The sequence below is a fragment of the Lepidochelys olivacea genome (genome assembly GCF_965140295.1).
Source record: "Lepidochelys olivacea isolate rLepOli2 genome assembly, chromosome: 9".
Lineage (NCBI taxonomy): Eukaryota > Metazoa > Chordata > Testudines > Cheloniidae > Lepidochelys > Lepidochelys olivacea.
In genome coordinates, this window is record NC_140419.1 from 31,571,001 (window position 1) to 31,595,817 (window position 24,817).

A 24,817-nucleotide genomic window follows, 5' to 3' on the forward strand; every position below is an offset into this window, starting at 1 on the left:
AGGGGAGGAAAGAGAAGAGAAGAGAAAAGGAGGCTCTCCCTTATAACCTTTAGCCTAGACAGTAAGATACTCACCCAGGATGTCAGAGACCTCCAGTTCAAATCCTCCCTGATGAGGAAAAGGGATATGAAGAGGGATTGGCTACCACTCTGGTGAGTACACTAACCACTAGGGCTATAGAATACTCTGAGGTAGGTCTCCCATAAACTCTCCTATTGAAGTTGTTCCACTTTAATTAGATAATTGAATAATTAAATATAATGGGGCCAGTGAAAGAGTTAGAATGACTCCATAGCCTAGTGGTTAGGGAACCACTTGGGGGTGGGAGACCCTAGCTCCTTTCCCCCGCTTCAATTACTCTTTCATTATTTATCACAGTGGAACAGCTTCAACAGGAGAGACAGAGGGAGTCCCACATCAGAATATCCTATAGGCCAGTGATTTAAACTCTTGTCTGAGTAGTATGGGACCACTGTTCAAATCCTTTCTCCCCCTCTGGCAGAAAGGCAGAAAAAGATTTGGGTGTCCCATATCCTAAGCAAATGCCCTAACCACTAGGCTAAAAGTTACAAGGTGCGCACCACCACCACCATCACCACCTCCTCCTCCTCCTCTGGCTGGATTTTGGTCAGAACACAGTCTGGCAGGTGGCCTCTGAGTGTGGCACCAGATGCTGCCAGAACAACAGACATGTCTCCATAGCTACAATGATCAGTACCCCCCACAACACACCTTTCAAGATCCTACACATGCCTATCACAACATGAGGTGTACCTCATCCAGTGCACTAAATGCCCCAATAATAACTATGTGGGTAAAACAAGACAGTCATTATGCTCTCAAAGAAACTCACACATAAAAATGATCAAAGACAAAACCACCACATCCCCCTGTAGATGGGCGCTTTTCACAAAGCGTCCTCATCTCTGAGTACCTCTCCCAGACCCGAAGAAGAGCTCTGTGTAAGTTTGAAACCTTGTTTCTCTCACCAGCGGAAGCTGGTCCAATAAAAGATACTAGCTACCTCACCCTCCTAGTGAGTTCCAGATTCCCCTTTATTGTGTCTCCCTTATGTGACTGGCACTTCCAAGATTACAGCATGTGTAGCTAGTGTGAGGTGACATGATCATGTATACCTCACACCAGTTCCATGGAGGACTTTAAAGAGTAGGACCAAAACCTAAACTTCACTTGGACTTCAGTGGGGAGCCAACTTAAAGAGCACAGTGCCAGAGCAATGTGCTTTCTTCAGGCTCTGTTGCTAAGCAGCTGGGCTGCTCTGTTGTGAAACAGTTGAAGCAATTTTTACGTTCTGTTTTTACTGTTGGTAGTTTGATTCCTAGGTACTACACTTTGCAGGATGTTGCAGGACTAAAACCTGTTGAGGTTAGATGAGGGCTTGGATCATTATGAACTTGTACAAATCTGACAAAAAGCAGTATCTTACTGGCAAGCTGCATTTCTCACCACTTGCTAGATGCATTTTCACCATTCAAATTAGCTGTGTATTCATTAGCACTGTTAGTGTCTTGAACTTGTCATTTGCTCATAAAAACATCTAAACAAAGAGGACCCAAACTTGAATTTTGATCCAGACTTGAATTTTTTCACTGAGTGCAGTTGCTTACCCTGTAATGTGATTTCTTATTATCATATGGGAGGGCCTTAATGCGTATGTAGATAGACATGTTCCTCCCCACAAAGAATCTACTATCCAAGGATTAGAGACATTTTAGTTAAAACAATTTTTTTCATTGAAAATTGGTGTTTTGGCCAAAAAAATGGTTGACATTTTCTGGGTTTTTGTTTTCTTTTGTTTTTATGAAAAAATGAAAACCAAATGAATTTTATTTTTTAACAGAAAGTTTGAAAAAAAACCTGATTTTTTCCTACATTTCATATGAAATACAATTGTCATTTTCCAACCATCTCTATCAATGGTAGACTGACACAGGGAAATTGGCAAGAAATAGGAGGATGCAAAGATAAAGATGATAAAAATAAGGCCAAATGTTTGTTTGGTTGTTATGCACAGTTCTTCTTGCAAAATCTGTTCCACAGAGAGAGAGAGAGAGAGAGAGAATGTTCATTCCTAAACCACTAAAATCCCCTTCCAGAGCAAAGTGCCATCTTCTCCATCCACTACTCAATGGGCTCCATCACTATCCAATGCATCACCCAACTCTCTCTTAGCATCCAGCCCCTTCCAACTGCTCTCATCATTTGTTCCCTCCAGTGCAGAAGCTCTAGATACTGTTGGTGAAGTTTCTGGCCCTGCCCCGGTGACATGTTCTTCATTTCCCAGCCAACATGTCTGAAGGGTGAGAAGGCTTCTTGGGACTTTATTCTTCTAGTGAGTCTCTCTACCGTAGGTTGGTCCCAACTGGACTACTCTCTACTCTCCCACACTGGTGCAGCAGTTATGACTTCTACTCTTGCAATGTCTGGTCCTTTGGAGAGTTTCTGCACAAAAACTGCAGGACTGAAACCAGAGTGAATCTGGAAGTAGTTTTGTTCTCTTTGTTTCATAATCTAGCCCCAATCTTTCTCTGCTGCTCCCCCTCCCCAAAATGGGGGTAAATATTGTTTGTAACATCTTTGCCATACATATTTTGCAGCATTATATAAAGAAAAATCTGAATCTTCAGTGTGACAATGTCATTATTGTAATTTGTGGTAGTAGTTATGGACCTATTTTAACAAATGCACATTAACAGCATTTTGGTTTAAAAATAGTGAAAGTATAATAAACAGAGAGCTGTTTGCCATGGAGCAGAAGTGACAATTCTGTGTGAAGGAGTGATTAAAATATGTGTGTATCCACTGAACAATGTTATCTTTATGACACAGTTATGTAACTGGGCTTCGGAAGAATCTCCCATAGTGCACTGCAGACCCAGTCTTTCAATATGACATTGATGCTTATTGGGTTTTTATTATTATTACTTCATAAGCTGCAAATCTGCTAATTCTGGCTATTTTTAATCAAACAATATTAATAGGGCAGCACAGAATCTGGGGCTCTGCTGATGCATTAAGTGTATTAAAGAATATTCCTATCCAATTAAGAATGTCAAGTAAGTGGGAGATAACCTATTCACCACAGGTTAAGTAACTGCATTCTTAATGCTAGTTGGCTGCTGACTCATTCTTGATTAATATTTTCATTCTCAGACATGATTAGCTGACATTCTGCCCCGGAAGGTTCCTATTTGAGCATTTTTCTCACTATAACAGAGTCACCCTAGTTAAGGATCTGTCTGTCATTCAATAAAACCCCATTTTAGTTTCTAGGAAATTAGATCTCTGACATCTTCACTTGCGTCTGGCATTAATTTGTTGTTCAAGTTGTCAGGCCAAATGCCCATAAATATACATGAATGAACTGAGAAGAACATCTAAGCTTTTTTTGCAGTAAAACACAAAAAAGGGGAGTTTTCTTTTTTGGACTTGGTACAGTAACAGCCCCGTTAGTTTACTATTATCAATAATAGATTATTTCATCTGAGGATCTCAAAGAGCTTCAAAACTTTATTTAACTAAGCTTCACCATATCCTTGTGAGGTAGGTAAGTATTTAATACACCATTTTAGAGATGGGGAAACTCAGACACGGAGGGCCAGATTCATCCCTGGTTTAACTTCACTGGATTTATACCACTGGATTTGCTGTTCCTGTGCACCATTGAGGTTCATGGCAGAGGTTAACAGTGATTTATCCAAGGACAAGGTGTTGCCAATGCTTGTTACTGAGCATAGTGCCTACTACTTCAATAAGATTACTCACAACAGTAAGCTACTTGGAAGTAGAAAGTTTCTACAGGATCATACCCTTAGTGGGTGGCAGTATCAGGAGTACAATGAAATTCCCAGCCCATATACTGATCACCACAACTCTTCTGCTTTCTAAAGGCCAAGATACTGCTTCTAGACGCACAAGCACAGTGCCGGTTTGTAAATTAAGTGGCTGCGTGTACTCAAGTATCCAAGAGTAAGAATGAGTCCTTAAAAAGTTGCCTTTTTCCACTAGAGCTGCAGTAAAGCCCAGAATATGCCATAAAGGCTTTTGTCACTTTTTTGGAGAACTATTATTATTTAATGTTTGTATTATGCTAGCACCAAAGATCCTAGTAAGGGTTGTGGGCCCATTGTGCCAGGCACTTTTTAAACACACTTGAAGACCTGATCCCTGCCTCAAAGTATTTACAATCTAAGAAAGACCTAGGATAGCTAATACTCTAAAAACAGCCACCACATTTTTATAGCAGCTACTGTTTGGAATATTTTTCGCTAGTTGTTGTCAACGTTTCATTAACAGATGAGACAGGATGATTTTGGACAGCTGTGCCTCAGAAAATGACACTGAGGATCATAGTGGCTGATGGAGCTAAAAGAGCATCATTTGTCATTAAAGTTAATTAGCAGCATAGGTAGGACAATAGCAATGACAAGAGAGGAAGGGAGTGGCACACAGAAGGCAAAGGTACTTATGTGATCCCCATTACCATTGTATCCAACACCTCACAATCTTTAATGTATTTATCTTCACAATGCCCGTGTGAGATAGGGAAGTGCTATTATCCTATTTTACAGCTGGGGAACGAGGACACAGAGAAATTAAGTGACCTGCCTGAAGTTGCATAGAAGAACTGTGGCAGTACAGGGAACTGAATCCGGATCTCCTGAGTGCTTAGTTAATGCCCAGACCACCAGACAATCCTCCCCACATTGTGCAGAATGTGTGTGTTTGTTGCGGAAGAGAAAGAGAGAGATTGGGAGGGTGAGAGAGAAAGAAAATTTAGAATCTGAGTTCCGTGGGGCAAAGGCTTTCTCTCAGTCTCCATTCTGTACATCTCTGAATATATTGTCACCACTCTGCTAACACAGTTCTCTCATCCCTTCTGCAGCTTTACTTTATCATTTCACTCTGCTTGGACAACTAAACCAGATGAGTCAGTTTCTCTTTCCTGTGCCAGGGACATTCTAATCTGTTCATTTTCTAATTCCCATACATTGTACAAACACTGCTGGAGAATGTTTAAATCCAAACTGAAGACTAGCTCAGGGCTGAACCAAGTCCCAGGATCGGAACATACCCAATTTTGGGAAGTTCTGATTCTAATGTGAATTTCATGACTGCCCCATATCTCTATTATGGATTGAACTGAAACCTCGCACGTGAACTTTGGAAGTCTCCTTCTGTGCTCATTCGCTCAACCCCATCTGTGCAAACAATAGTTTTCACTGTAATTTTCAAAAGGATGAAAACATTTCTATTGATATTAGGCTTTGTGAAAACCTGTCATTTACGAAACCTACAGTAAACATTCCATGTCAATTACCTGGCAGTGTCCCTTTAAGATCAGTAGGAGCCACTTTCAGTTTTGCTTTTGTTGAGGACTCAAGCATCTCTTGTGTTTTGATCCTTCGAGTTGCAATGTTTTGAGCTAATTCAATAAAAATGTTAAAGTGGTATAAAACCCTGCTTCTTTATAGTTAAATTCATGCCATGTTTTGTAGTGGGTTATTTTCTAATCTAATTTATATTATTCCAAGAGTCACAAACTAATCTTAATTATCTTTTAATGGTAAAAAAAAAATCTCTTTTCAAGAAAACAACAAGTGCTCCAGAGAAAGACCACATAGTAGATCCTTGCACAGGGTTAGTGTATTTTCCTTGAAAATATTTTGAAAGAAAGTTCTCCATTTTTAAAATGGGCTATTAAACATTTATGTGACTGTTTTATAAATGAGAGGTAAAAATAGTGGTGTTTAGTCCTCTTTGGTAGAGGTTTTTCGTTTTAAATGTCAGAGCACAGTTACTTTAATTATTCATGAATTAGATCAGGGTGAATAATAATTGTATTCTGTGTTCCCCTGAGTTTCACTCCAAATGGGTTAATATCCAACAAAGAGATTCTCCACTCTTTGAGGACTTTTTTTTTCAGTCTCCAAGGTTGTGTGCTCTCGCTGTCTTTAGACAAGATGTTTTGTTTTCTGCTGACACCAGCCTTTTATTCTTACCCTTTTTGTCTGTCAGGGTCCAATCCTGCAAAGTACTGAGCACATCCTCAGAGATGTAGAATACCCACACCTCCCACTATGGTCAGGAGGTAGAAAGGGAAGAGAAAGGTTGAGGGCTCTCAGCAACGTCAAGATTGGCTCTTTACTGCTAAAACCTCCAGCTATTCTTTGATCTGCTTCAAAAAGTGGCATTTCTCTAGTCAGCATGAGTTCCAGAGCAGTGGAGCACAAAGGGTTTCCCTGGATAGAGAATGTTGCCGGAATACAATTCTATCAACAATAAAAGAAGCAAAAGGGTCAATATAATGAATAAGGGAGTGCTAAATGGATATGACCAAGCTCAGAATCAGATGGGCCTTCCAATTCCTCTTTCTCCAATACAGGAACAAGTGGAGATTCAATTAAATTGAAGAACAGCAAATTTAAAACTGATTCAGGGTAAAGACAACATATAAAACCTTTTTTCACAATACAGAGTTGATCTGTGGAACCCATTGCCACACAATGTCATTGAAGCTGAGAGCTTAGTGGGATCCTTAACAGATTAGACATTTGTATGGATAATGAGAACATCCCGCTAGACAGTATTTGAAATTTTGTGATTTGAGCCATAAGGCAACCACCAATTGCCAGGGGTTGAAAAGAAGCATATCTTATGGGCAAGTCACAATATCACAACAAAAAAACTTCAAAAACAGACTCCAATGAGAGACTGCTGAATTGGAATTAATTTGCAAACTGGATACAATTAACTTAGGCTTGAATAGAGACTGGGAGTGGATGGGTCATTACACAAAAAAGTAAAACTATTTCCCTGTGTTTATTCCCCCCCCCCTTCCTCAGACGTTCTTGTCAACTGCTGGAAATGGCCCACCTTGATTATCACTACAAGAGGTTTTCTTCCCACACCCTCCTCCATCCCACCCCCCCCCCCCACCCCCCGCTCTCCTGCTGGTATTAGCTCATCTTAAGTGATCACTCTCGTTACAGTGTGTATGGTAACACCCATTGTTTCATGTTCTCTGTGTATGTAAATCACCCCACTGTATTTTCCACTGAATGCATCCGATGAAGTGAGCTGTAGCTCACGAAAGCTTATGCTCAAATAAATTGGTTAGTCTCAAAGGTGCCACAAGTCCTCCTTTTCTTTTTGCGAATACAGACTAACACGGCTGCTACTCTGAAACCATTTGATAAATGTGCACTCTGGGCTTTCTTGAAGCTTCTTCTAAAGACTCTTGTCCTGGCTACTGTCAGAGACAAGACACTGAGATAGACGGTCCACTGGCTGGTTCAGTCTGTCAATATCTGTATTTCTATGAAGCAGATGTAAATACAGTCTAATTCAAACTGTGTTGTTCACAACCAGCAGTATGGCCCTTATTTTTAAAAGAGTACAATTCTTATTAATATATCCAATATTTCATTATTTTAGCTATATTAAGACATGGAAAATGACTGCATATCATGTCTAATAGATATAATATTTTGCTCTTTGGAGCGGTGACTTTGACTTGTATATGTCTCTAAAGTATCTTGCTTGTTGTAGGAGCTCTAATGATGATAATTAATCATGGAATTGGCTGATTGACTAACTGAATGAATTAACCAGTTAATTAGCCAATCCAAAACCATTTGACCAACTGACTGAAGTTCCATCCGGTCAGATTATGTGTCTACTGCTGTGTGTGGTTTGGAGTCAGGATTGCTTGTAGTTAGGGCTATGATTTTGGCATGAACATTTTGAGTAAATTTCATGGCAGAGGTGTGGGAAAAAAACCAATGTCACACAAAGGTCATCAAACAATGTCGCTTTTGCTGTCAACATACACTAGAGCATATTAGGGGAGCTGAAAGATGAGGTCTGGGGGTGGGGGAGGATTGGAGAATGAGCCCACCCCACACCACCCCTGCTGCAGCAGCTTCTCTTCCACAGGACTGGACCCAGCTTGCCTCTGCCATTGTGACCTGGCACATGGGATCACAGTGCCACTCAGGTTTGGTCCTCCGTAGATGGAGACAGAGGATCAGCTTGGCCAAACCTGAGTGGTGCTACAACGCCATGTGTCAAGTCGCAATACCACTCAGTTTGGGGACCTAATCAAATGTGCTTTTACAGCCATTTCCAAGATTTTGCAGGCTTTATTGAAATTCACAATTTCCACTACCTCTGTGACAAAATCATAGCCCTACTTATACTTACTATACAGATACATTATGTTATGAGGAGTCTCAGATATTTGAGGCACTTGACCACAATCTTGGTCCCTGACTAATAATATCTTGTACTTTTATAATACCTTCAGTAGCATCCCACCAACTCTATGAGGTAGGTAAGCGTTAATATATCTTTTGTATAGACTGGTCCGATGAAGCACAGAAATGTTAAGGGGTAGGTCCTCAGCTGGTGTGAATTGTAATAGTCCTATTGATTTCAGTGGGTTTATGACAGTTTACGCCAGCTGAGGCTCTGTCCCACAGTGACTAGTCCAAAGCAACGTAGGGTAGGATTCATAAAGGAACTTAGGTGCTGCAACACTGAAAGTAACAGCACCTAGAAAATCACAGGAATAATACTGCTATCAATAAAGCCTGAGCTAGGTACCTAGGCTCCTTGTACAATGCATGGGGAGAGACAGGCACCTAAGGCCTGGTCGATGCTTGAAAGTTAAGTCAACATTGGTATGGTGCTCAGGGGTGTGAAAAATTCACACCCCTGAGCCACTGCAGCTATGTCACTTTAACCCCCAGTGTACATGTGACTGGATCAACAGAAGACTCCTTCCATCGACCTAGCTACCGCCACTCAGGGAGATGGATTACGTACAGTGATGCAAAAACCCCTTCCGTCTCTGTAGGAAGCATCTACACTACAGTGCTACAGCACCAGAGCTGTGCCACTGTAGTCCCCATAGGATACAGTGCTAAGTTCCCTCTCAGCTGCTCGGCCACGTAGCTGCCTATTAAGCCCCATGCAGGGGCTCAGGGCTGCGGCGGGGAGAGATGCCTCTCCCTGCCAGCCCCAGCACGGACCTGACACAGCGGGGAGAGGTGCCCCTCCCTGCCGGCCCCAGCATGGACCTGCTTCAGACTTGCTGTGGCCAAGAGAGAGGCACCCCTCCCCCGGCCCCAACATGGACCTACCCAGGACTTGTTGTGGCCGAGGGAGAGCAGTCCCTCCCTCAGCCAGGTTCCGGATCTATTGGAGCTGCCGGGTAGAGGAGCCCCTCCCTTGACCCGGCCCAGCCCCCCCGGAGCTGCCACAGCCGGGGAGAGGCGCTTCTCCCCTGGTCCGAGCTTCTGCAGCAAGAGTGGGCTGGGGGAATCCTCTCTCCCACCACAGCCCCTGGGCAGCCAGCACCCCAAACCCCTCATTCCCAGCCCCACCCCAGAGACTTCACCCCCAACCAGAGCCCTCATCCCCCAAAACCCCAACCCTCTGCCCCAGCCCTGAACCCCCTCCCACACGCCGAGCCCCTTGGTCCCACCCCTACCACATGAATTCTGTTATGTGCACCAATATGGAGGTGATGTGTGACACATCACCTCCATATTGGTGCACATAAAATTCATTCCGCACATAGACGTAAAAAAATAGAGGGAACACTGGTACAGTGGCCTTTGACTGGAATCCACATAGCCAGCATGCTAAGCGGGGAGCCAGTTAAGCTGGCCAATGGGAGGCACTGGTGAGAGCGCTGTGTGCTATACCCCATCCCTAGGAGCTAAGCACCTTAGGCTATGTCTACACTAGCACTTTGGTCGGTATAACTTATGTCGCTCAGGGACGTGAAACAAGTCACACTGACAGAGGCGCTGGTGTGGACAGCGCTATGTCAGTGGGAGATACTCTCCTGCCAGTGTAGCTAATGCCGCTTGTTGGGGGCGGTTTAATTATGTCGACGGAAGTGCTCTCTCCCATCAGCATAGAGCAACGACATGGAAGACTGTACAGCAGTGTAACTGCATCAGTATAGTTGTGCCTCTGTAAACTCTCTAGTTTAAACATGGCCTAAGTCTGGGCTGCACAGAGGCACCTAGCTCTGCTAGTGATCCACAAATAGGGAGATGTTAGGCACTCAGGTGCCTACATTATCAGGGGGAGACAGGAACATACCTCCCTTATAATCTTTAGCCTAGTGGGCAGGGTACTCACCCAGGATGCAGGAGACTCCCACTTCAAGTCTTCCTCCTCCTGAGCAGCAGAAGGGAGTTGATCAGGGGTCTGCCACTTCTCAGATGAGTGCCCTAACCACTGGGCTACTGAGTCATTCCAACTTTTTCTCGGGCCCAACTAATATTTAAGTATTCCATTGTTTAGTGAGTGGAACAAGTTAACTGGAGAGTTTGAGGGAGCCCCCACATCAGATTATCCCGGAGCCTACTGGTTAGCATATGCACCTGAAAAGTAGCCTATCCCTGTTCAGATCCTTTCTCCTCCTGAGGACGAAGGAAGGACGTGAACTGGGTGTCTCCCCATTCTGTGAGAGTACCCTCCACAAGGCTAAAGATTACAAGGGAAGGCCTTCTCTTCCTCCTCTTCTCACCTCCAACTCATTCCACACCTGGCTATTTTGTGTGAACTTGTGTGAGAGGCCCAATCCAGTAGGCATGCTCAGGGGCTGCCTACTCAATCAGACACACACACGACTTGGGGAGCCGAATGCCTGGCATTCCTGATTTGTGAATTGCTCTGAGCCTTAGACAGGAGATAGGCATCTGCACACCTATCATGAGACAGAAGAGTACATGCCTAGAGGAAAAATCTTATGTACCTACAGAGTTAGGCAACAACCAGGCAGGAGTTTTGTGGACCTTAGTTAGTGGCACCTATAAATGGGACTTAGGCATCTAAGTATCATTGTGGATCCCACACATAGTGAGTTACAAGGCCAAGAATAGAAACAGAGAGTCCTGGCTGGTCCAACTGGGCTCTAACCATTCAACAAACCTGCTTGCCTATGAAAGTGTGTTGTACCATTGTATTACAACAGGCTATCATCTGCTATTGTTTCTATTAACTAGTTGGTATTGAATTTAAATATTCACTATATAAAGGTAATTAGGAGGACTTTCTTTACAGAAATAAAACTATTTTTTTAAAGGAGCAAAAATTGCAATACAATTATAGCTATAATCACAGGTACAAGCCTTAAACACTGTGTATATATAATATGTAGTAAATTTATACAGTCACATCTGACCCATAATAAATAGTTGTTTAAAAGAAGATGCATTGCAGGGGAATAACACTTAGTTATGGCACTTGATTATGGCACTACCCTCTCCCAGTACAGACCAGTTCAATATCCTGTCTCTGTCAGTGGCCAGTACATGTTTCAGAGGAAAGTGCAAGAGGGCCAATAGTGTATAAAAATGAGACAGCCCGCCCATATGGGAAGTTTCTTTCTAACCGCAGGGAGATAGCCGTTGCCTTCTGCCTTCAATTTTTGTAAAACTTTCCAGTAGAGCAAGTTAAATTTTTTCAAATTTTGGCTGAAATTTTAATTTCAAATTTTTGAAAATGGTAAAAGGAAAACTGAAAAAAAAGTAGTGAAATTTCCCCTCTCATTGTTTTCTGTTTGGTTTGTTTTTTTAACCCAGCCCTACTTCCTAACAAACCTGTGGATATTGTCATTACACATAAGCATGTGTAATTTTTTTTTTTTTGAATCCTGCTCCAATGTCCTTGATACCGTGTGGCAATGAGTTTTGTATAAGTTAATTAGCCATTTGTAGTACAGTGCACTTCTTTTGGTCAGGTTTCAATGTGTTGCCTTTCAGTTTAATTGACCTTCACATTGCTCTTGTACTATGAGAAAGGGTAGACAGCAGCACCCAGCTCTATGTGCTCTCTACCATTGATTATTTTGTATCATTCTTTCATGTTCCTTCCATTGTCTCCTCTCTAAATTAATCAGTTCTGATGTCTTCAGTCTCTCTTCATATGGAAGTCTCTCCATGTCTGCAATAACTTTCTCAATACCTTTTCATTTGCAAAATCAATATTTATTAATTATTATATGCATTTCTAAAGCATCCATCCATCATTCTAGTATCTGGATGCACTCATAGTTGTATCTAGTTGTATCTAGATTTGTAGATTTTATCAATTTTTAATGGAATGCCAGTATCAGAGTTTGCTTGCTTTTGTAAAAATTTATTCCGTTAGGTTATCAATCTGCTAGAGCCTTTGTTGGATGATCTCTCTATAACTAATACTCAAGCAGGTAGACCTTGATTTAAAGTTCAAACCCTTTGCAGCAAGATGAAATATTCAGTGGCACTATATTTTGGACATTCTACATTTGACAATGTTTCATGCCTCATTTGCCCCAGTAATTAGGAGATTTTTGTCAGCACTCAAAGATCAAGTGCATATTTTTCATTGCAAAGAGATTCAGATTTTTATGTACATACCGTATATTGCCTCTGATATAAATTGAGCTCAGGAACACAATGATCTTGAAGCTGTGTTGTATTCATTAGAGGAATATCAAATATGCATTAAACAATACTGTACTTGTAAACTGTGGTGAATTGGTTTCCATCTCGTTAATCCAAAATGTGGTGAAACAATAGTATATTAAGGACTGATAGAAAAACAACCTGAGACAGTGGGAGTACAGTTTATTCAGGGATTTCCAGCTGCGTTTAATGACCTCAGTATAATTCACTGACTTCCCAACACCCCGTACACACACCTCTCTACTCTCGTGAGGCATGATGAAAATTGAGGCAATAGTGAATGGAGGAAATGAGTTGCAGCTCTCAAAAGTGAAACCGGCTACTTTAGACAGAGACTGCCATGTGAGGAAGAAAATACAACATATTTGAGTGGCCTAAAGCTATATCAAGCCCATGTAACAAAGTGCTGCATGATTTCACCGCATCGCAAAATTCTTCTGTATAGAAGCCTATAATGGTTTTCCCATTCTCCTCTCTTTCTGTAAAAGATTGATCAAGGCCAGGATATGCAACACAATAACTAAACTGATTTACAGGGGAAAAACTATAACTGTAAAGCCTGTATAAGCTGCTAAAAATGTGTTTGAAGAAAGCATCAGAATAATAACAGTATTCATTATCTATGGCAAAGTGACAGTGTATTAGAAAGAACAGACTGTGTTAAGCGAAGAGGTGCATGCTATGTCTTAGTTATTTTCACCAAGTCTTTGACAGTGTTTAACAAAACTATAACTGCACATTGCTATATTCGGGGTGAGTGAGGTGTTTTCCCAGTATCTGAAGTTGTCCAAAATGCTCATATGTGGTAACTGATATTTTCCATGGTCATATATGTAACAATGCGATAACCAAGTTAATTCTTTTTGAAGTGTAACAATTATTCATTTTTCTTGAGCAAAATTCTATTATACTTCTTAAATATAAGTGATGATGGATGAGCTTCAAAAGAATCATGAAGTGTTTTTCTGAGAACCCAGAAGTTCATCTGCATATCCAGACTCTGAGTCCAACCTTGTATTAGGTGCTAAGCACCTTTAGCTCTTATTGAAGTTAATGGAGTTTTCTTGACTAAGGAATGAGTAAACCTGAAGATCTGATTTTCCAATACCTTGTGCCTTGCAAAATGGTATTAAACACTAACAGATTACTGTCTTGCAGAACCCCCTCTGGCATGTTAGGTTGGTATTCAGACCTCCTACATTGTTATAGACATCATGGGGCTGTTATCAATAGCCCCAAGACTCACTGTCTCAGCAGCATGACTAGATTTTACATCCAAACTCAGTGTCTCTCCATCTGGTATTTGGATCATCCTGAATGGCTACAGCTTTCCAGAAAGTTGTGGGCCAGCAGTGCCATGTACACATGTTCATGTCAGAATGTAGACCTGCAGAGCTGACGTACCTGAAGGGCCACGGTTGCTGATAAGTAGCCTTTCTATTTCCTCTTTCTCACTCCATTCCTACACCTCTCCTGTTGCTAGGCAGGAGATGTATTTCTCCTTCCTGTGCCCCTTCTCCACACTTACCAACTTCGTGCTCATGGGACAGGAAGGGGGGCTATGTTTGATGCAAATTCAGTAGGGGATTTCCCCCCTTTTCCTTATTTGTATTTCCTCACCTTACCAATGTTGGAGTGTCTTTTTCCTATCAATGATGTCAACTTGTTATCATATATGTCAATTTTTAATTATGGCCTCTTGTGATTAGTTATCACATTTGTTATTTCTGTCCAAACTGGTTATTTTGGTTCTTTCCAAGTTGTGCTGTACCTGTTAAGTTTAAGAGGATATGAACTTAGGAAAGGTCCTATGCCAACCTGTTTTAAAGCATCTTCTGTGTTAAAGGTTGCAGCCATATATGGACATTATGCTTTAGCTCATCACCATCTATCTAGGTGAAAGATCCCAAACATATGTTTGCTAACTTTGCCTTAGTTCAACATACAAGATGTGGCCTGCAGGTCCCTAGTGTTACAGCTAAAATATACTCTAAACCTATAAACCTACTATAATAAAACAAATAATCAAACCTACAAGAAAATAAGAAACTTATAGGAAAAGATATATAGGCAAGCAAGCAGGCTAGCCTTAGATGTATCTCATGTACCTATTATGTACATCAGTTCATTGCCAGGACACTTCTGTGGTTGAATTATTTACCTGTGGTCAGAACTTCACCTTAAACTCTATTTTCAGCTCCCCAAATACTTGGGGTTTTCCATTGGGCCATTTACGTGTGCAAAGTTTATCTGTTCGAAGTTCATAGGCCTCAAGCCTTATCCTAACTTGCTGAACCTAATGTCGTCTTACAGGATACAGGCCTGTGGGTTTCTTGCATTACTGCTAAATATAATGCAAAGCAGTAAATACAATAAAGGCAAGCTAGCCCACTGGGTTATAGGCAGGAGGCGCTGGAAGGAGGGGGCGGAGCGAAGGTGGGAAGAGGTGGGGCAGGAGTGGGAAGAGGTGGAGCCTTGGAGGAAGAGGTGGAGTGGGGTGGGCCCTGGAGCAGAGCGGGGGTCAAGCATCCCCAGGGAAATGACAAAGTCGGTGCTGTGGTGAGAGGGGAATCTTGATAGCAGATATTTTCCTTGCCTTGGTGGATAATGCTGAGCAAATGAGTTTCTTCCATAACACTAGTGCTTAGTGTCTCCCACACCACATTGCTTATGCCACAAGCATTCCTGTGCCCCTTGTGGCTTGTATTTGGGAACTGATCTTCTAGAATCCATGTGTGGAGTCCTGAAGCTCAACTGGTTGAATAGTTCTGGCTTATGCCAGTACTGAAGTGCTTGTAAAGTGTTTTGGGTAACCTTGAATATTAAAGGATGTGTGAAATCACATTCTTTTCTGTTCTACCAGATATTTGTACCGCCAAAGGGTTTTTTTGCATGTGGGATTTGTAACGAATAGTTCAGAGTAAGTGTATTATCAGTTTATTGTTGTCTGAGGCATTTCAGTGGATATTTCTGTATTTGCTTAGTTAATAAACATTTTTTTAAAAGGAAAGCCCATGAAAATACCTCTTCTGGTGCCAACGCTGATTTGAAAGATGACAAAAAGAAGCACATACTAGCTAGATAGAGCGCGTTGAAATAATGAGTCATTTAATTATAACCAAAACAGATCATTTGAAACATTCCTCTCTACATAGAATTTTTTTAAAGAATATACTGATAAGGTTGAAATAGAAGAATCGGGGCAAGGGAATGGATATTTCATTTTCATCTCTGCTATTTATATTTTGTGACATATTCTGAATTCTGACTAGTAACTCGTTTTATTAGTGTTGTGATATAAATCATCAGTCAATCTCTAAGTAACCTGACACACAGAAGGAATAAAATCAACCTTCTTATACTTTTTCCATAGTAGTTTTGTTAATTTGACTATTCACTGTGGAAAGAAATAAATTGAACTGTTCAATATTTTTGTATCCTTTACTTGTATGCTTTCAATCTGTTGCCACCATCAGTTGGCTGCAGGCTACAAGATAATCATGTCTAGGTGCAGAGAGATTCTTTAGGGAATTAAAAAAGAAATGAAAAATTCTCTTTGGATTAGAAAACAGATCTGGCAAGTAAGATTTAAGTTACGAGTCTCAGTCATGCTAAAGAGCACATTCGTACAAATATTTGAAAAGCAGGAACTATGTTTTTAAACCTTTTAATGCAATAAAAACATTATTAACAATGGGTTTCAGAGTAGCAGCCGTGTTAGTCTGTATTCGCAAAAAGAAAAGGAGTACTTGTGGCACCTTAGAGAATGCATCCGATGAAGTGAGCTGTAGCACACGAAAGTTTATGCTCAGATAAATTTGTTAGTCTCTAAGGTGCCACAAGTCCTCCTTTTCTTTTTATTATTAACAATGAGGTTCAGTAGAAGTATGTGTTGCTAAATAACAGAAATGGAGAAACATCAGTAGTTGACTCACCACCATCAGATAGATTTGGATGTCTACACAGATCATACAGTATGTATGCTGTAGATCTTCATTTAGAAGCAGTGGCTTCTATTAAATTTTAATTACATCCTCTGTGACTTTAAATTGAGGACGGCTTCCATTCCATTTAATTACTTTTCCCTGTAGCTTGCCTGGTAGTCAGCTACTAATCAAGGGCATCTTCTGAACAACAATATAAATGTGTGTAATTTTTTTGTATTTATTGTCATATCTTTTTTCCTGTCTGTCTTTAGACACTGAGTGTCAGATGGAGCTATGCCAGTTTAATCCAGCTGAGGCTCTGGCCCAGCTATTTTAGCAGGCAAGACTCAACAGCACATTTTCCCACCTGACTGCATCATTGGAGCAAATTTTTACTAGGGAAGATTTGTAGGATTTAGTGTGCTTAGTTTCACCTCACATGTACCTAAGGCTTGTTATGCAAGCTCTGAAAATCTGTGTGTTCACATTAATAGCCTGTGTCAAATGTCAGCGAGAACTGCAATCCCTCCAGAGGCTGTATTTAAAAATGTGACAGGGCAGAAACGCTGATATTTCTTTTGTAACGTCTGTACTGTGTGAAGCATCTGCTCCACTGAGAGGGCTGTGTTGGGTAATTTCTCATGTCCCCCTTCCTCCCTCACTCTTCCATGAGGTCTCTCAGGGTTCCATTTTTTCACCCTCTAGTTCAGTGTGTATGTGAGGCCACTACTGAGACTTTCTGAGCCACAATGCCATCAGTACGTTTGCTGACATTTCTGTCTTTCTCTTTCATTCGAATCAGACAGCGCAGTTTGGGGGCAGTTTCTTTGCTTTCCAACCACCTGTCTGAGACAGAAACTTGGATGAGAGTGAGCTGTCTAAGGCTTAATCCAGAGAAGCCCGAGGTGACGATGGCAGCAGGAAGAACACCTAGATCATCTGATGTGTTGTGATCTATTCTTTAATGGAGACCACACCTCCACCATTGCTAATTATTTTCCTCTGCCTTTCTGCAGAGGTTTGCAATCTCAGGGGTCCTTCTGGACCCCTAACTGCTCTTGGATTCACATGTAGAAGCAAAATTCTTCAGCTGCAGTAAGCAATGGTAAGATGTTGTGTGTTGAGACATCCACACCTTTCTCATCTTCTGTCCAGACTAATGCATTGCACTTCATTTAGAGCCAGGATACTATGGTGATGGACACCCTATAAATAATTAAATTAAAACAAATAATAAGTGAGATTTTCAAAGGCAAAACCAGAAATTAGGCATTCAACTTCCATTGACTCCCAATGGGAATCAAGTGCCTAACTGCCTTTGACTTTGAAAATCAACCCTCTAAATGTCTGCAGCTGGTTAGGGGTAAAACCCCACTAAAATATTTAGTACAATAGGCTTAGGAATATGTGCACAGATATCCATTTTTCTTTAATATTATAAATTTGCTTTTAGGCAAAGGAACATAGCTAATCACATTAAGATCAAGAGTGAAATAGAGTACAATCACAAAAATTAAGTATGGTTTGAATCACTATGTCACTGGTAAGATTTTTAACGGAAATTTTTGCCCTAAAAAAAGAAAAAAGAATGTAACACAATTTTTTCTTCAGTGAAATGGTTCAAATATTAAACAAAACTCAACAATCCAAAACATCCTGCTATCTAGTGGCCCCACAAAAATTCTGCTGATTTTCAATGTGTATTCCACTATCTGCACACTGCTAAAACAGTTATAAAAGGAAATGGAGGGAAACATTTCAGTACAGGATACACTGCAAACCTGATCGTAGAGCAGAGCGGGTAAGGTACCTAATAAATAGGAGAAATGAGAACCAAAACATTTCTTGATTGAGGCAGTAGTTAAGTCAAGAGATAAGCTTATTAGTTCTCTTCTTCTGAGAATTCAGGGGAGCTAGACTGACAGGTTGTAAGGCTCTTTTCCAGCATGGTTTTAGCAGAATTATTATGCTAGATAATTTGTTTATATTATGGTCACGTCTAAAGGGCCCCAATCATAGAAGTGAAGCTAGTCAAAAATTTTCCAACACAATAGTGTTCTGATGAGCAAGAAATCTGATTGAAAAGCAGGTCTCTCAGAAAGTGACTGATGTTGAAGGAGAAGCAAAGCAAGTGCATCATAATATTGAGCACCTGGACCCCCATGCCCCCGCAACTCTCCCCTGTGTGCAGTGTGACTTGTCACTGCCTATCACTCAGGCCTGTAACATGGGCATCATCTTCACCTAAGAACTCTCTCTAGGTTCTCACATCCAGGCTATGTCTAAAGCTTGCTGATTCTTTCTGTATAACGTCTCTAAGATATGGCCTTTCCTATCCATCCGCACAGCTCTCATCATCTCGATAACTGCAGAATCCTTCTCTCTGGCTTTGACAAATGCAGTCTTGCCCTGTTCATATCCTTCAGAATGCTGCTGCAAGGGTCATTCACCTAGACCGTTGCTTTGACCATGTCACCCCTCTCTTTGGATCCCACCACTGGCTTCCCCTTCTCTATTGTATCAAACATAAGCTGCTTGTCTTCGCTTTCAAGGCCCTTCACTGTCAATCCCCACCCTACCTATCCCCTCTCATTCATTATCGACTGCTTCTGCTCAGCCCATGATGTCAGCTTCCATTGCCCACTTGTTAAAGTTTCAAATAAGAGCCTTCATGCTTTCTCCCAGCTTCCCCTCACACTTGGGAGATTCTCCCCATAAACATCCTCAAAGCTACCTCAGGATCCTCCTTCCAGTTCCTCCTTAAAACTATCCTTTACCAGGTTGCCTTTAAAAAACTTGACAATGATTAGGTAGCTGCTGCATGGTTGTCACTGCCTATCATGCTAACCAGTATTGTATCATTGTTTCCTTGTACTCTCCCATTGGTCTGTCTCTGTCTGCCTGTTGTCTTTTCTCTTATACCTAGGTTTTGTGCTCTTTGGGGCAGGGACCATCTTTTTCTTTGGTGTTTGTACTGTGCCTAGCACAATAAGGCCTTCTCCTCATACCCCAACCCCTTTCACCTTATAAAAGCAATAGCAACCTCAGTGCAGGCCATTTCCTGGGATTAATGGCAAGCTGTCGCAAAGGTGTGCTTTCCTCACTGGATCTCCATTAAAAGCACTCCTGATGTGCAGTACTGTATGATATCACTGTGGTTGGGAGCTCAGCTATCCAGCCAGATCCAGCTTCCAAATACGTTCTTTGTTGTGGAATGGAAGTGTTTGTACTACCTCATTAATAATTTCAAGAAATCTATTATCAACATTGCTCAGAGATAAATTGCATCCTTGCAAAGTGTCCGCTGTTGGCTTGGGACAATCAATGGTTTTCACATAATAACCTCTACATGTAACTGACTGTATAAAATGATATAGGTAGGCTGACATTTTCAGCTAAGAAGAATTGATGAGCAAGAAAACAGAGGGACAGATTCTGGTCTCAGTTACACTAATGTAAACCTGGAGTAACTCCAAAGGTTTTGAGTGGAATTATTCTGGGTTTACTCTGACTTCAGAATCTGTCAAGTGTATTCTTGCTCATCAACTGCATCTGATTTAAGTGGAACTACCATGGGTATAGGTTTGTGTAACTGAGATTAGAATCTGGTTCACTATGCAGTATAATAAATACAATGTCATTTCAAATGTAAATAAAACAAACTAAACAAATAACATATTCAGCCTGTCATATTTCCAGAGAAATAAATTTACATGCATTCACGTGTGTGTACTTCTATTTTCAAATGTTATTTGTATAAATCTATTTTATATTGTGCTGAAAATGTATAAATTATTTCCTGGGGGCAGATCTTCTGCTGGTGTGAATGGTCATAGCTCCACTGATGACAATTTACACCAGATGAGAATTTGCCCATGTAGGTTTTTGGATTATTTTGTATATCTAGAGGGCATTTTAACATTTTAAAGGCAGAGAATCTGACAGGAACACTGCCTGTTGAGCTGGCTAGAAAACCCGAAATGAAATAGAATAGAACTAGTTTTATTTAAATGTTATTTAAAATGTCTATAGCCAACTATTATAGTTTTTTACATTTCTTATGGTATCTCTATTAAGAAATGACCTTCATTAAGATGTGACCTTTATTAAAATATGCTAATTCTAAATGAGAGATGAAAGTCAAAGTGTTTTTAAATTTAATTCACTCTATATTGTCTTACTGAAATGGTTAGTTTGGTCTTGATCCTGCTCCCACTGAAGTAAATGATAAAATTTTAATTGACTCGGAGTAAAATCAGGCCCTTTTTCTGTATCCCAACAGACCCTATAAATTGTAAAAGCGGCAAAGAGTCCTGTGGCACCTTATAGACACCTTATAGTCCTGTGGCACCTTTAACAGATGTATTGGAGCATAAGCTTTTGTGGGTGAATACCCACTTCATGGTTTGCCGCTTTTACAGGTCCAGACTAACATGGCTATCCCTCAGATACCTATAAATTGTGTTCACCAAGCAATAAACAGTGACACAATCACCTAAAACATAACATTGTTTTTCTGAAATGTATTAATGTCCCAAAACACAGATGGTGACGTAAACATAGTGAACATAACAGTGATGTTTTTGGTCTTTCATTTTCCTGTTTATTTAAAATAAAGAGCCAGATCCTCAGCTGGTATGAATTGAGTCACTCCATATTTTTCATGGCATCTTTACAAGTTGAGGATCTGGCCCATAGACTTTACCATATAGATTATTCTATGTACCTACACAAATATATATGCCCTACCTGGCATTTGTCTCTCGTCAGGATGGCTTTATTTTGTCACCAAAACAGGGCATTTTTATCGCCAAAAGTTGCATCGCAGAGTCTATGTATTCACTCTTTTGTTGACAAAACTCTGTAGTGTAAACAAGGCCTTAATTTTTTTTGTGAAACTGGCAGTACTGTAGCACCACATTTTAAAACCTGACTTGTTGACTGATCATTCTTGGGAGTCTTAAATATCCATCTCATTGTGATGACTAACCTGAGATTTTAACTCAGTCTGTACCGGAAGCATTAAACACACGCACACACCCACATACGCACACACCCACAAAACTGAGAAAACAATCCATTTAAGAACATCAGAACAAGTCAACACAGCCACTCATGTCACCACGTTTGTGTGAAGGCAGATTACTTTTGATCATCTCTTCTTTAGATGACTCTATTTTATTTTTGTAAAATAAACGGCTAAATGTATTGTCATCCGTCAGCAGGTGAATAAATTGCTAATATTCAGTAAAAGGTTTTTGTTCTTCAAATGTCTAGACAATTTTGATACAATATTTCAACAGCTGAAACAGAAGTCGACTTATATGACAGCAACAGTTTGTGTTCAGTACTCATACAATAGGTGTATTTAAAAGAAGTTGGAGAAGACAACCTAGTGGTTTAAATAGGAAACTATTTAGTGTTGTGAAATGAAGAGAGTAAAAGTGGAATACTATGTCTGCATCTCTGTCTTTCTTTTCTCTGACAGGTTGATAATGTATGGCTTTGTGAAGGCCATGATACATGTTGGCCAGTTAAAAGGAGGGGATTTTCACTTCACAGACTGTTTATTTTTTGGCTCGTTGATGTCTGCTACAGACCCAGGTAATGGTTTAAATTTTTTTTTTAACTTTTGGCCACAAAACTGTCAAATGTGAAGACCAGAATCTAATGTTTCCATCTGCTTGTGCTGATTTTACTCCACTAGCTGTTAAATAGCTGATATATAGTCTCGTAACCAGAAATGTTAGGTCAAAAGAAACATTTCACTATGTGGAAAGATTCTTCTCTTATTTATGTTAGTAGTTAGTTTAATTGTGCTTGTTTAGTCCACAAACTTTGAAATGTTGAAATGGACCAAACTCTAGAGGATGCCTCCCAGTGTCACTAAGGTTTAAGAAATAATAATACTAGAAGAAAAGGAATACTTGTGGCACCTTAGAGACTAACCAATTTATTTGAGCATAAGCTTTCGTGAGCTACAGCTCATGTATGCTCAAATAAATTGGTTAGTCTCTAAGGTGCCACAAGTACTCCTTTTCTTTTTGCGGATACAGATTAACACGGCTGCTACTCTGAATACTAGAAGATATATCCTTCTGTTCTAGATATGCAGGGTCAAATTTAGCATTGATGTAAGTGAACGTATCCTCCCCACTCTCGTCTTCCTCCCCCTTTTTAGGTCCTGATCCAATTCCCAATAAAGTCAATAAGAGTCCTTCTATTGATGTTAATGGAAGTTAGATCCTGTCCTTAATTATCAATGTGCTTGTAGATTTTCTAATTGTAGATACCTTAATTCCTGATAGGTTGTCTATTGCATATGTAATAATATGTGTAATATAGAAATGGGCCAGAACTAAAGCCCCAGGGCCACACATCCCTGAACTTTGGGAAAGTTCTTATCCAGATCCAAACTTTGCAGCGCAGACCAAACTCAAGTAATTAACAACCAATATTGCATGTAATTTAATGCCTACTTACGTAAAGTACCTAAACCATCTCCAATAGCTCTTCCAATATTCAGTCTTGCCTTGTTCTCTCATCCAGTTTCAACATTTCAGGCAGTGTTATTTGGTCCCTTTAATTCTATCCATGCATTTTCAATTTCTCAAAGAGATGGAAATTTGAATTAAATGCTTAATTGCTTTAATGATAGACGATGCTCAAAAGCATTTCACTGTGGTGTAGGACCTGCTAGTGGACATAAAATAGAATGTTAACCATTAAAAACTGTACTAATAGGAGAACTTATTCTACTTCTTATTGTTCAAATACTGGACCTTGATGTGTGCTGCTAGACTAGGAATGAGAGTGGCAATTTGACACATGATAATTGGTGATCTAACAAAAGAAATTATCTAGTCAAGTGTTATAGAAATAAGATGGAATAATAAATCACTAGCTGAGTGAAAATTGTATTTTCCACCTGATTTTTCATCAGCGCATTGGATTACAAGGTGTTGGTTTTTAAATAAACTGATTGTAATTGCCCTTGGTTGTGAAAAGAGAATAAGCCTAAGAAGGTAGTAAAAACTGATCTGTTGACAAGGCAGAAGTTGCTTCATATGAGCTTCTTATTTATCAGATCAATGACAAAATGGAAGAAATTGTATATTATATGTGAAGAATATAGCTCTTGGAAAGGTAAACACAGATGTGCAAGTGAGAGGTACAGAATATTGTGACATAAGTGTTGAGAATGGGAAGACAGTGATACAGCAGTCGAGGACTTGTTTTTTGTTTGTTGCTTTCTCTTACATAGTTTTGTATAAAATCAGTAAAGAGGAGATTCTCCACTATGCAAGATGCTTTCCTACTGAACTTGCGTTTGGACTTGGACTACCACTGTACTTGTGTTTGGACACACTGGGGAAAGTGTTTGAGGGTCTTGAAAATATACCTAATACAGATTCAATCTGGAAACACTGCAAGCTGCTGTAGAGATTTATGAAAATGTGTTCATCTATGAAGGAAAAACTGTAATACTGAGAATTTCCTGAAATACATTTTAATATTCTTCACTGCCTAGATTTTTTTGTTAAATTCCCCTAAAAATTTCTGCAATTAGTTTTGGGATACCTGGGAAATCCCCTCTAGTTTCTGGAATGTAACCACACCATCTCTGCAAAACAGCCTTTTTATTTTCCATAGCCCTTAGAAAACAAGTTCTGTCTGTCCCTATTGAATTTTTCTTTCTACAAAATATGTCTTCCCCTAACAATGCTTTAGAATTATCAGGAGAAGACAATGATGTTCCAGGCAAACCATCAGATGGACATTTTACTTTGAAAAGCACAGGCTTCTCTATGCAGAATTCTCCCTGCTGTGCTTATATAAATATAGTTTTAAACACCAGAGTTATGTGAATATTTTTTTATAATGCTGATCAAGTGGCATAATTTATCAAAAGTCAAGCAAATCAGATGTAATGGGAGGTATCATCTATTCTCATTACAGAAGAACATAATCAATCAGCTGAGAACTCTTGTGATCAACTGGATAATTAGTGTTATTACAGGTGCAACTTTAAGTACCTCAAGTTTTGTGACTAACTAGATAAAATATTTCACTAATGTTGAAGTATTAACAAGAGGAATTTAGTCCTGCTTGCCTGCTTTTCTTGGCTGAGCTTGCATTATTAAAAATGTTACTTTTCTTAATTTATTAAGCTAAATACATTGCATCCTAACCTGCTGAGGGTTTCCGCTATGATTATATTGTTATTATTTGTATAAAAAGAAGAAAAAGGGGGTTTCCTTTTATTAATTTTGGGTTTACATTATCTTATAAGACTTCCTAAAATAATAGAGCAGATTATTTTTTAATATCTCATTTTATAATTCAGTATGGACAAAGAAGGCATTCAGATTACTGAGCACAGTTACGTCTGAAGCAACC

General features: G+C 40.0%; 1 protein-coding gene across 1 annotated transcript in view; it reads left to right on the plus strand.

Moving 5' to 3' along the window:
- Positions 1-24,817, plus strand: part of SLC9A9 (solute carrier family 9 member A9) — a 321,809-nt gene that overhangs the window by 63,723 nt on the left and 233,269 nt on the right. The window contains exon 5 of the mRNA XM_084638813.1: positions 21,906-22,021. Coding sequence (XP_084494939.1) covers positions 21,906-22,021 — 116 coding nt within the window. The remainder of the gene's footprint in view (positions 1-21,905; positions 22,022-24,817) is intronic.